The sequence below is a fragment of the Siphateles boraxobius genome, unplaced genomic scaffold, assembly GCF_051911475.1.
Source record: "Siphateles boraxobius isolate OS27281-9 unplaced genomic scaffold, OSU_SipBor_1 20, whole genome shotgun sequence".
Lineage (NCBI taxonomy): Eukaryota > Metazoa > Chordata > Actinopteri > Cypriniformes > Leuciscidae > Siphateles > Siphateles boraxobius.
Genome location: NW_027508811.1, coordinates 3,533,149 through 3,546,312, shown reverse-complemented (window position 1 = coordinate 3,546,312; position 13,164 = coordinate 3,533,149). Strand labels below are relative to the sequence as shown.

Genomic DNA, 13,164 nt, shown 5'->3' with positions numbered 1-13,164 from the left:
CATACACACCGCTCACACTGACAGAAGTTTAGCCTGCAAGGCGGGAACTTCCAGGTTATAAATGTGGACGGAGAGGCCCAGCCTGCCGCCTCACAAATGTCTTGAATGGAAATTCCGCTGGACCAAGCCCACGACGAGGCCACGCCTCTGGTGGAATGCGCCCTGATGCCCAAGGGGCATTGCAGACCCTTAGACTTATAAGCGGATGCGATAGCTTTCACTATCCATCTGGACAGGCTCTGTTTCGAGGCAGCGAGAACCTTGGTGCGCCCACCAAACGAGACAAAGAGCTGTTCCGAACGCCTGAAAGAGGCGGAGCGCGTAATGTAAGCCCTCAGCGCCCTGACGGGGCAGAGGAGATTAACATCACCCTCACTATCGGATGCTGGCAGGGCTGAAAGAGAAATGACCTGTGCTCTGAAGGGTGTGCCCAACACTTTAGGGACATAACCATGTCTAGGCTTAAGGATGACTTTAGAGTCATTTGGCCCGAACTCAAGACTCACAGCGCTAACAGATAGCGCGTGTAAATCCCCCACACGTTTGACTGACGACAGAGCTGTCAGGAAAACGCTTTTGAGCGAGAGGTACTTTGGGTCCACGGAGTCTATCGGTTCAAAGGGGAAAGCTTTCAGGGCCTCCAAGACCAATGAAAGATCCCACATGGGAAACGACGGGGGTCGCGGGGGTTTCATCCGTCTGGAAGCGGATGACGAGCTTGTTTCTTCCTACTGACTGACCGCACGTCGACTCAGCGAGCGCTGCAACGGCCGCCACATAAACTTTAAGCGTGGACGGGGACCTGCCCTTATCCAACAGCTCTTGAAGGAAGCCAAGCAACCCTGGGACCCCACACGTTCTTGGGTCTAGATCTCTATCAGCACACCATTTGGAGAACACTGACCATTTAGACGTGTAAAGCCACCTCGTAGAGGGAGCTCTGGATTGCGTAGTCATGTTCATCACTCCTTCTGGCAGGACAACGGGTATCCGTTGATTAACCATACATGCAGAGACCAGCGCTCTGGATGGGGATGCCAGATTGAGCCGCGGGCTTGAGAGAGGAGATCTCTCCTCACCGGAATCGGCCAAGGGGCTGTGTGAGACAGCCGCATCAGCTCCGGGAACCAGGTTTGATTCTCCCAGCGCGGGGCTATAAGGAGCACCGAGTGGCGCGTTTCCCTGATCCTTTTGATTACCTGTGGTAACAGAGAGACCGGAGGGAAAGCATAAAGTGGGAGGCTGGGCCAGTTTTGGGCCAGCGCATCCTCGTTCTTTGAAAAGAACCTCAGGCAATTAGCGTTGTCTTTTGACGCAAACAGGTCGACTTTCGCCACAGTAACTGGACTGTCTGGGGGTGCAGGGACCATAGTTCATGGATATTTTGTCTGGACGGTCGTTCAAGTGGCCTGGCAAATGCGCAGCTCTCAGCGAGCGCAGGAGGTACTGAGACCATACAAGAAGGCGTTCTGTCAGATGGCAGAGGCTTCTGGATCTGACACCGCCCTGACGGTTTATGTAGGACACCACAGACATGTTTTCCGAGCGGACTAGCACATGGTGGTCCTTTATGAACGGGAGGAAGCGCTTGAGCGCGTTCTCGACCTCTATCATTTCCAGCGAGTTTATGTGGAAGCGTCTCTCTTGGTCTGACCACAGGCAAAAGACCGGTCTGCCCTCGAAGACGGCGCCCCAACCTAAGTTGGAGGAGTCCGTCGAGATGATCTTTCGGTGTGAGACAGCCCCCATTGTCACTCCCCGCTGGTACCAGTCGGCCGCTAATCAGGGCTGCAGAGCCAAAACGCAGCTCTGAGTCACTCTGATTCGTCTGTAGCCTGAAACACAAGCCTGGTGAGGCACTTGGGCATTCAGCCAGCGTTGTAGCGGGCGCATGCGCAGCACAGCCGCAGCTGATGCCATACAGCCTATCATCCTCTGGAATGTCTTTAGAGAGGTGATGCTGCCCTCCTGGAAAGACGCGGCCAGGTGTCGAACAGACGGGCCGTCATAGCCACAGAGTCCAGTTTTATTCCTAGAAAGGAAACTGACTGACTGGGCAGTAGTGAGCTCTTGGTCCAGTTGACCGTGAGGCCCAAGCTTTCCAGATGACTGAGAAGCACTGTTCTGTGAGATAACAGTTCTGTCTCTGACTGTGCTATAATCAGCCAATCATCCAAATAGTTCAGAATTCAAAGCCCTTTCACTCTCAAGGGGGCGAGAGCCGCATCCATGCACTTCGTAAATGTACGGGGTGACAAAGACAGGCCAAATGGGAGGACGGTGTATTGATATGCCCGGCCGTCGAAGGCAAATCTCAAGAATGACCTGTGACCGGGGACTATCAGAATCTGAAAGTATGCATCTTTAAGATCGAGAGAGATAAACCAGTCCCTCGGGCGAAATTGCGCGCGGATATGTCTGGTCGTGAGCATTTTGAACGTCCGTCTCATGAGAGCTTTGTTCAAATATCTCAGATCTAAGATAGGTCTTAGAGCTCCGTCCTTCTTGGGTACGAGAATCGCTCTCGGATCTAGGGAACTGCGGCTCGCTGACAGCGGTGACTGTCTGTATCACTTGAGATGATCCGATTACTGGGAATGGGGAACATTTTGTGACGATATTTAGTGCGAGCGGAGCCTGGGGCAAAGTGTTTGTCAGTAAGCGTGAGCGCTCGCGTGCGGGCATGTGACTTACATTCATAACTTGGCCGCTGTGAGGCTGTTGCCGTGTAACAGAGCGGGCAGCAAGTAGGTGTGAGCATAGATTTGTGGGCACATTCTCTACATCTAGCACTCAAGCGGCATTTGCCAGCTTTATGAGAGTGGGCTCTGTGAGCGTGTGAGACACATGGGGCATCGTGTTTGTGTAGGGGTGAGCACTGACTTGTGGGCACTTTTTCTACACTTAAAACACCATCGGCGTGAGCTAGATAACCAGAATTTACACTCTTTCTGAGATTTCTCTGGGTCGCCATAAAAACGGTGTTTGTGTGCAGGCGAGCGGGCTGTGTTGGCTGCTAAATGTACGTCTGCAGTAGCCTTCTCTGAGGGGACTGACAGGGCGAGATATTTTGACGGTGGTCCGGCCTCGGTGAGACCCAGCTGTCTTTTCCTCTCTGGTGCTGCTAGGAGGACTTTGCCTGCCCGGGCTTCAACGCAATCCTGGGCCGGGGTCCCCGAGGGGAGGGCGGCCTGCGTCCAGACGAGCGTGATCTAGGGCGGCCGCCCTGTCGACGCTGCGGAGGCTGGGGCTGAGCTGGGTGCTGACTAGCGTGTCGTGCAGGCGGCTCACGTGGGCGGCTTGCAGAGGAGCTAGAGCGTCGAGGCAGGAAAAGGTTTATGGCCTGCGAGGTCTTCTGTACTTCGCAGAAGCGGTCGACGATTCTGTTCACCGCTGGGCCAAAGAGACCAGTAGGGGAAAGCGGCGTGTCGAGAAACGCGAAGCACTCTGACTCCCTCATATCCGCAAGCGTCAGCCAGAGGTGCCTCTCTGTGACGGTGAGCCGTCACCGTCACAGAGAGCATGAGGCCATGAGAGCATGAGGGCAGATGCATGAGGCCATGCATCTGCCCATTGCCTGAGGCGTGGATTTCGTAGCACGAAGGGAGAGATTCGTCGCGCTCCTTAAATCCGTGATGGCGGCTGGGTCTTTGCTTTTCTCGTCCCATTCGTGGAGGAGATCAGCTTGGAGGATCTGCAGCACAGCCATCGAGTGCAGGGCGGAAGCAGCTTGTCTGGCGGCAGAGAACGCGCGGCCGACAAGGGCCATCTCGCAGAGGGCGGGCAAAGGTGTGCTCCGACCGCCTCTTCCACTGGGGGGATATCTCTGTACCCCTTCTCTGCGGCGCCGTCCAATTGGGAGAGCGGCGAGGAGAAATGTGAGTGGAGCCTAGCGGAGAATGGTGCGTTCGACGACTTAGAAAGCTCGGCATGAAGCTCTGGCAGAAATGGCGCAGATCTGGAAACGGGCGGGGGGGGCGGCAGCTGTGAAGGAAACAGCTGTCGAGCCTATCGGGCGCGGGCTCCTTAGGCGGTGACCAATCCAGGCTGAGTTGGTCGACGGCCTTCGAAAGGAGGCGCATGAGATCAGCGTCCACGCCAGCCCGAGTCCTGCTGGATTCCTGGATCGAGGAGGAGGCGGAGTGATGAGAACTCAGCCACTCCTCGCTGTCCGATGCCAGGATGGAACAGCTGTCACCTGGGTACGCTCCTTCAGCTTCGTCCCCTGAGGTGGCGGCAGTGAGGGCCGAAGCCGGCAGCTTCGGGAGGGGCGGAGAAGGAGAGAGTGACGCTGGCGGGATGCAATCCAGCGAGCACTTCACTGTGGCCTCAGGCTTCGGCATCGTCTGCGCACGGCGCTTCTTCTTGCGCGGTCCAGAGTCTGGGCCCAGGCAGAGAGCGCAAATCACATGGTGGTCTCCGGCGCTGAGCGGGGCTCTGCACGAGCCGCAGGAAAGGCGAGGCATTTTTAGAAAAATGCTCGCGCTCTTTCAGTTAGAGAGAATGTCGCGACGGCGAACACTCGCAGAAGGCAAAAGCACTTAAAAGGATACTCGACGCTGGATGGCGTAGCAGGCATGAAGGCTGAAGGTGGCAAAGACGGCCGGCTTCGACAGGCGCTTTCCTCTGCGTGCTGGTCACTAGTTTCGACGACGGATGGCTTCTTTCAGAGTCCAGCGATGCGGAGAGCTTCGCTGAAGATGATGAAATCAGCGATGCAGCTACCAAGCCTGTCTTTTATATGCTAAGCCACCCCCATTCTGGCGGGCTATGACGCGTAGAGGGCGCAACGTCACGCGCGAGGCCTAGTGATAGGCTGCAGCAGTTGCCGCACGGCAGCCAATGAGCACGCAAGATGGCCTGCTCTAGGTCCACTGGCTGCTGCACTGCGTTGACAATAAATTCAAAATTAAGGATAATTTTTGGCTTCAATATCTCGAGAAAAGATGACTTTACCCGTAGCGTAAGCAACTTACGCAGTACGAGAGAACCTCTCGTAAGAGAACTCTCCTTATATTTTAATATCAACTACAAAATAATGAAATAACCTGTTACCTTTTGGAGCTTAGAAGGATTCAGTTTGAGCAGATGTTTTATACCATCATCTCTGTCATCGTCAGAGCTCATTTCCCAGTACATTCAGCATCTGGCTCATATTCACAATCTCAAATATATTCCTTAATATCAATATAAGGAAAATGACATCACTGTTCACTGACCGCTTCTTCACCAGATCCACCAAGGTGGTAAGTGATAGGGACACTAATATTTTATTGTATATATACTTACATATATCGAGAGCGAACATATATGCACAGATTTTTTTTTTTTAAATAAAACAGACATACTTTTTTGTATATATTTTTCTTGTTAAATTACTTAGAATTAATAGATTGAGGAATACTAAGAAGGTTGATGTCTAACTTTAGAAAATTAATGAGGGTGAGGGTAGCGAATAATGTCCCAGGTCGATAAAGACTCGAGGAATGTATTTAAGGGTGAATTAACTAATACTCTGTCAATTGTGTCTCCAGTTAGTGCATTGAAATGTAAAAATGTCATTGACTAATGTTGACTAGTGTCAGTAAAACACTGCTTTTCAGTGGACCTTGACTCTGAATTTGTTTGGTGTGCTGATTCCACCCAAAAAATACCTTTTATGTTTAAAATTTCATGTATTTTGCCAGGTGCATTCCTAATGTTCTGATATTTAAACTGCAATTTTGCTTGAACTCTGTTTTTGCTTTAGATGGCTCAACACTCTTGGCATCGCTGCAACTCATGGGATTGATGTTGTACTCCGACATTCTTTTTTTGATTACGGATACAATCACCTCGTCGACCAGAACTTCAACCCTTTACCTGTAAGTTTTAACACATAAACAGAAACCAAATCAATATCAGGTGTTAGGTGTTACAGAAGGTCATATGTTGTGCTTGCGTACATCACGTATGGCATGTATGTCTCTTCATTTATTATTTGTTAATATAATTATTATCTATTATAAAAGCCCTATTCTTCACGAGTTTATAGCAGTGGCTATTTATAATAATCTGGAATAATAAACTCACTCTTACCTGTCACTGATATTAAAATGAGCAGTCTTCGCAGTTTATGCTATGTGGGTCTATTTATTGATTGTATATGTAATTTTTTTGTCGGATACCGTCCATATTGAAACTAAATAATAGTGTACTGAAGATTGGTGCGTAAACGGTAGCTCAGGTAGGTCAAAAAACATGTGGAGAAGCATTAGGATAATACAATATCAGACATCACAGACATTCGCATTCGGACAGGATTAGATTTCTCAGAGGACCGTTGAGTTTGCCGAAAAACAGTAGATAATTTGCCAATTTGGAATTTTTGCCTTGGAGGTTGTGTGAGAAAAACACTACCTTGGCAGATTCGGATGGGCTTAAAATCACAAAGTACGTCTGTGAAACATGAATTACTCTAACGTTCCCCTGGAAAACTAGTCCCGTCCGAATACGGCTAAAGTTGTTTAACAGTCAGACATAACTTGCAGACTGATTCAATTCATATACCACACGCACTAAAGGTTACTCAAATTAACACCATACGCAGTGATATTTGCGGTATGCTCGTTACCATATTGTAAAACAACCTAAAAAGCATACGTAAAAATGACCTGGGCGTAGTTTTTTCCACATGCAGTGTCGTAAAGTGGTCCTTAGACAGAGTCTGTCTTTAACATGTGGCCAAGGCACCTTACGGCTTTTCCCGTGGGACCTATTAGCCAAGATGAAAGGTGTTTAGTGGTGTTGAATACTAGGCAGCTGAGGTGAACTGCACTGAAATTCAAGCCCGAGACAGTGTCACCTGTCTCCCACCCCCTCTACATGTGTGGAACAGCCAGATGCTGACAGCACTGCAACCCAAGACGAGGGCACTCCTCAGGTACTGGAGCCCCACCCTCCAGACCGTTGCCAACTTCATCCTGAATTATGGAGACCTCACTCTTTCTATGTCCGCAGGTCAGACCCCTGGAGACGGGACGAACAGAATACTTCAGTTCAATTTAAGTTTGATTTGAGAACCTGTATGAAAGGCCATGACTGTAGGAGAGTGTTTAGGAGACATACTTAACATTCAGTTTTTGGTACGAACAGAGTTGGGTGTAATGCATTAGCTACTAAGTAATTAATTACTGTAATTTAAATACTTTTTCCCTTGAAAAAGTAAATGAAGGGATTACTATCAATTTTTCTGTAATTTAATTAAATACTTTATAGACTATAGAACAATTCTATACAATAGTGGGTTTAACAAAAAAATGTAACGTCTTGTTAAAATCTATCTTTTTAATGTAAACTTCTCCCTTTGGTCGGTTCAAGAATAATTTATGCAATTTTATATTTATTTGAATTAATTAAAAGAGCAGTTTCATGTCTATCCTTGTATTGTTAAATTGGTCGAGGTTGATATGAGATTTAGAAAGTAATTAGTACTAAGAAGTGGAATACTTTTTAGACAAGCAATCGAATTACACTGTTAGAGATGTAGCTAGTAATTAATTTCTTTTTTAGAGTAACTTACGCAACACTGGGTACGACTAATATTATGAAATCTGATTCAAAACTAAGTTTTTTTACAATTTTTTCATATTTTATTTTAAATTAACAAAAATATAAATCAACCGTATTTTACTATAACAGATAATGCATTATACAGGGTTAATATCGCTGACTAAAACTAAAGACAAAAAATCATTTTCATTAATTAAAATAAAATTTTACTACAACTTATTTTATTTCAGGCAACATTTCCCATTTGTGTTTAGTTTAAGCTGAAGTACTAAAATAACGAAAGCCAAATCTAAAACTTAATAAAAAACTATGTACACATAAATTTTCATGTACACATAAAAAAAATAATAATAATAAAACTAATAAAAATGACTAAATGAACACAACTAAATGACTTAAAACTCTAACTAAATGAAAACAGAAAATATAAAAATAAAATCTAAGTCAAAATAGGAACAAAAACTATAATAGTATATCAATCATACTAAATAAATAATATAAATTTGTAACAAAAATTAAAGTTAAATATTTTAACGCATTAAACTGGATGAAAAATAATCACATTCATTAACGTTGACAGCTCTGATATAATATATAAAACAACAGAGGTCACATTAACCAAAATCTTTCCATCAATGACAGACAGTCATTCAGCAGTGACAGAAAAATCTGAAAGCCATCCGTCATTTTGACAGATTAGATATTAAACCAATTAATAGGCTTTTATGTTAAAATGTAACATTCATTTTTGTATTCTTAAATAAATAAAATAAAACAATGAATAAATATATGAAAATATGTTTTAAATAAATGTGTTTCTTTTTCAGTATAATAAATCTTCCAGGTTTTGTTTGTGATAAGAATATATAAAAATCATTTAGAGCTAATCTAATAGGTTACTTTTTTACAAAATTGTCAACAAAATTATTATTTTCTTCTGGACACCACACACAAAGAATAATCAATCTCAACAGAACATCAAATGGAAATGTAACACTAATGCCTATGTGACTACAAATTCAATCTAAATAAAGAACCAGTATCCTCCTTTAACGATGTTTTCACATAGATAAAAATAACCAGCTTCAATCTGCTTCCAGGCTTAACGTTGATTTTTGCTTCACATGCAGCTTACCTACAGTTCCTACTGTTCCTGCAGTCCTCACTGACTCGGGCTCCAGATGCTGATAGATACATTATCTGCTCGTGGCCCTCAGTTCTTTTACAGCCCACCAGCGGTGGAGAACCATGACCTGTCGACCTGCTACATAACATATGTTCCCGTGCAAGTAGTAAAACCAAAAGAAGACATAATGAGGACATTTTTTGAAAAAATACAGCAATGGTACAAATACTTGATAATAAAACGCTTCACTGAAGGGCCTGAGGGATTGTGAGATTTCTCGTCCAGAATCTCACCACGAGTATGTTCTTCCAGGACAAGCCAGAATGAGCATCTTTCCATAAAATGCACTTTGAGCTGCGCTTTTGTCAAGCACTCTTCACAGCTTTCGAAACAGTCATCTTTTTTTTCCCGCTTCTAGTTCAATATCTCTAGTTATTCCAAGGACCAATCGCCCCCTGCTGGGATCGCAATGCTTTAAACATAGCTGGATGTCTGTGGGAACTGCCAGATGCCCCACAGCGAGAATTCGCAACAGCCGCAACCTGTCGGCCTGCGTGGAAAATTTACGGTCCAACCTTTTCTCTTTAATCCCTCACTGACTCATATCTCCCGTTTCTTTCCCTTTACACCTCAGCAGAAGATCTCATCCCCTCTTCTAGCTTTGCTGCTTTCCCCCCCTTCCCTCTCACTGTCTCTTGTGTTTCTTCACCCTGGTGAACCCTTTTTGATTGGATTCTAATTAGAACCATTTATCCAGCATTCCAGTGATTTCACAAGAAGAACAATAATGTCTTCAATCATTTATGCCCATATATATTTACTTCTTTTGAATATTAAAGGGATAGTTCACCCTAAAATTCATCATTTGTTTACCCCAGTGGTGTTCTAATGCAGTATGCTTTTCTTTCTTTTTAGGACCAAAAGAAGAAATGTAGAAAAATATCTTGAGGAAAATTTAGAAAAATCGCTCCCGTCTGTATAATGGTAGTGATTAGTGACCACAGAATGATTTATTAATGATCACAGAATATTAATAAAAACGCGACATGGAATACAATGGGTAGAAATCACAAAAAAAGGTTTCTGTCTATTAGTTATTCTATCGTTCTATCTATGGAGTGAAAGCAGGACCTTTCTTCAAAAATCTGCACAGTCATTTTTATTTATTTATTGGTTATGTATTTTTAGTTGTTTTAGTTTAGTTATTATTACTATTTAGTTTTTTCATCTGCTGGGTGAAACCAATAGGACACCTCTCTTCAATACTTTGTACAATAATATTATTAATAATATTCATATCAATATTAACTATGCTTTCAGTATTATTTGAATATCATTAATTATTGAAGAGAGGTTTACTATAGCTTTTTCCGGCAGATACATTTTTTCTATAAATAATAGAATGAAAGCGTAGTTAATACTGATATGGATGTGAATAATAATATTATTGTGCTGAGTATTGAATAAAAGTGTATTGCAACATCAGAACATTATAAATGCATTGGGGTGGGCTTGGCAAACTCCAGCATCCTGGCATAATGTTTTGCAATGGCAAGCACCATTCAGATTTGCTCCAGAAAATGTACCCGTACAGTTATTTTTGCATTTCAGTTCAGTGTCTGTGGTTAGTGGTGCAAAAATTGCATATTTCACCTTTAAGTATTATTGAAAGTGTAGGTTCATATGCTCCCTGTTGTTTATTATGTGGTTAAAATTGCTTAGTTTTTGTTGCACACTCTCACGTTAAGTTAATATGTGTCAGTCTGGCATCACAGAACATGGCATTTGCTTATATCCTCTTGGTATTATAGGCAAGTAGTTGGCATATCCTTTAATCTCTCAGGTCTTTAGTGGTTTGACTTTAATTTATTTATTATTAAAGTGTTTTTTTTATGTTATTCAGTCATTATAGCTGCTGCACTTTCTCAATTTTACTGGATAGGCTGAGAAATGCTGGTATTATCTAACACTCAGTAAGGGAATTGATGTAATGGGTTTGTGAGGTGGCCACTCTTGAGGTTTGCCATTATTATGGTGTTGACTGTAGTTCCCTAGTAGTGCACATGGGTAACCTTTTGATGGCCTAAAAATACTGGACCCTTGATTTAGCTTTTCTGGTTCAATGGGTCAGACGTCCGTGATTGAAAACATGAACACACTGGAGAACTGCTATATATTAGTAAATTAAGTTGTACTTCTGAGGAAATGAGGGACTGACACTGACACATTTTTAATGTGGTAAAGCTGCTTGGCTTTAAGCTATCTATTGTATAAAGTGATGTATAAATAATGGTGACATGACTTTAATCGAGTGCCGTAGAGCTTGTGCAAACCTATCCTCGTTTCTATGATCAGATGCTTTTCTAATGCTATATTAATGCTCTAATGCTTTAATGCTTTAGTTATTAAATTGCTTGCTGTTTTATCAGTTTCGTTGAGATTTTGTAACTGAGAGGAAAGCACACAGTACATACAGTGGTTACATATTTGTCGCTCTCAGCGGTGTGGGCGGAGTCAGATCTTCGTTAAAGGGTAACTAATTCCCTGGTCAGAGCCTGACTCCACCCACTGGCAATATTGGAAAAATGCTGGAAAAGTGGGCAGAGCCCAGAGGAGGGGGGCGTGCACCTGAGACGCAAAATAAATGGAAAATAAATGTCAAAAAATGTACCGGAATCAATGAACAGCATTTATGAAGCTCCATTCTTACAGATCATTAACTAAAAAAAGGTGTTTTAGTGTTTAGTTACCCTTTAACAGTAAATCGCTGCTCACATATTTCGAACTTCATTTTACTCCTATAACTTCGGCGTGAGTATATCTGGGCCTTAAGATGTTGACGTTTGCATTTTAAAGTCAAGTCACCTTTGTTTATACAGTGCTTTATACAATACAGATTGTTTTAAAGCAGTTTTACACTGAGGAACAGGAAACTAATGGTTCAATGACACTAAAAGAGTTTAAGTTTGCTGTAAAGCAGCTCTAAAATGACAATAGTAAACAATCATTATTCAGTTGAAATCAGTTCAGTGTTGATTCAGAGTCAGTGTCCATCAGTGATGGACAGTGGGGAAAAAAAAAACCCTAGGAGAAGCCAGGCTTAGTCGGAGGACCAGTTCTCCTCTGGGCAATGAATGAACACCCTGTGGTTTAATTCCATTCTGCATCACAAGTCAGATTTGGGATTGACATCATTCATTTAAAATCAGTATTTGGAATCGAATTGCATTTAAAAAAAATTTGATCTTTTTAAAAGTTTGACTGTATCATATTCAATTGCATTCATCCTTCTTTAACAGTACTTGAGATTTATGTTTTTAAGTTTCTAAAACCTATTTATTTTTTATTTTTTTAAATTGCAGTGGAAATAGGACCCACCCATCCCTGAGTCCTATTTTTCCCACTGCCTATAGCAGATGCTGCACAATGTACACTGCCGGAGCAAATTAAGTTAAAGTTTCCCTGGAAAAGAAGCCTTTAAATGTTGCCATATGCAGGATTGCATGGGAACTTCCTGATGCACACATGCTGCTTTGAACCAGTTCAATTAGGTGTTGAATCTAGGAACTGATGAGAGGTATTAGGAGAGACCAATTGTAGTCATGCATGTGAAATTCAGGTAGCCGTCACTTTTTTTCCATCCAATAAAAAGGTGTGTAATCACATAGAAAGCAGTTATCTGGTTACAGTTGCCCAGTTAATGTACTTTGTTCAATTTAGACTCTTCTTTGTACATTGTACTTCTTTGTCCGGTTTTAGCGGATAATAGGTTAAATGTGCTAATATTGTGTAAAATACTGGCTTTTAGACCATGATAACAGCATGATAACATTTTACATTAACTGATTTGCTGTTATGAGCACAATCCATGAACACACACACACACACACACACTTTTTTGTGTTTGGTTTGTGGGTAACACATTTAGTAATAATGTCTATAGTTGACAATTTATGAAAGATATAAAGCAGGTGTTCTAGGTTCCCACAGGTGGCTAAACATAAGAATGTAGTGTGTATCTCTCAATTTTATAAGCCATTTTATTCTTTATGATCTAGATTGTTATTTTTTTGCTTTTTGAGTTTTAACAGGAAAGGCTTGCAAAGGAAAACTATGCTTATATTTCTCCATTCGAGCATCCAAGAAAACGTCTCTCTCAATAAAAGACTGAAGCACATGTGCATATTTTTTTTTATCTCTCAAAAAAAAGTCATCGTTCTTGCTAAAGTGAAGGCAGATATGAGAAACTTGCGTTACGCCTAAAATTCCCTTTTTTTCACTTTTCAAATTCAGTTTTCTACAGCTTTCTCTTTAACAATTCTAAAATTAAATCTATTTTGAAAGATGGAAGGATGCTGGAATTCATTGGATGTCTGCTGGCGAAGTAATGCCTCATCTGTCCAGTGTATTTGAACCAGAATCATCTTGCATGAATCGTTTTCTTGTGCCAAGGTGCACCACGCTAACACGACTCTATGGCAGAACGG

At 42.8% G+C, this 13,164-nt stretch overlaps 1 protein-coding gene across 1 annotated transcript in view; it reads left to right on the top strand.

Moving 5' to 3' along the window:
- hpse2 (heparanase 2) overlaps window positions 1–13,164 on the top strand; it is a 94,255-nt gene that overhangs the window by 67,303 nt on the left and 13,788 nt on the right. Inside the window, exon 9 of the mRNA XM_077236401.1 lies at window positions 5,750–5,864. Coding sequence (XP_077092516.1) covers window positions 5,750–5,864 — 115 coding nt within the window. The remainder of the gene's footprint in view (window positions 1–5,749; window positions 5,865–13,164) is intronic.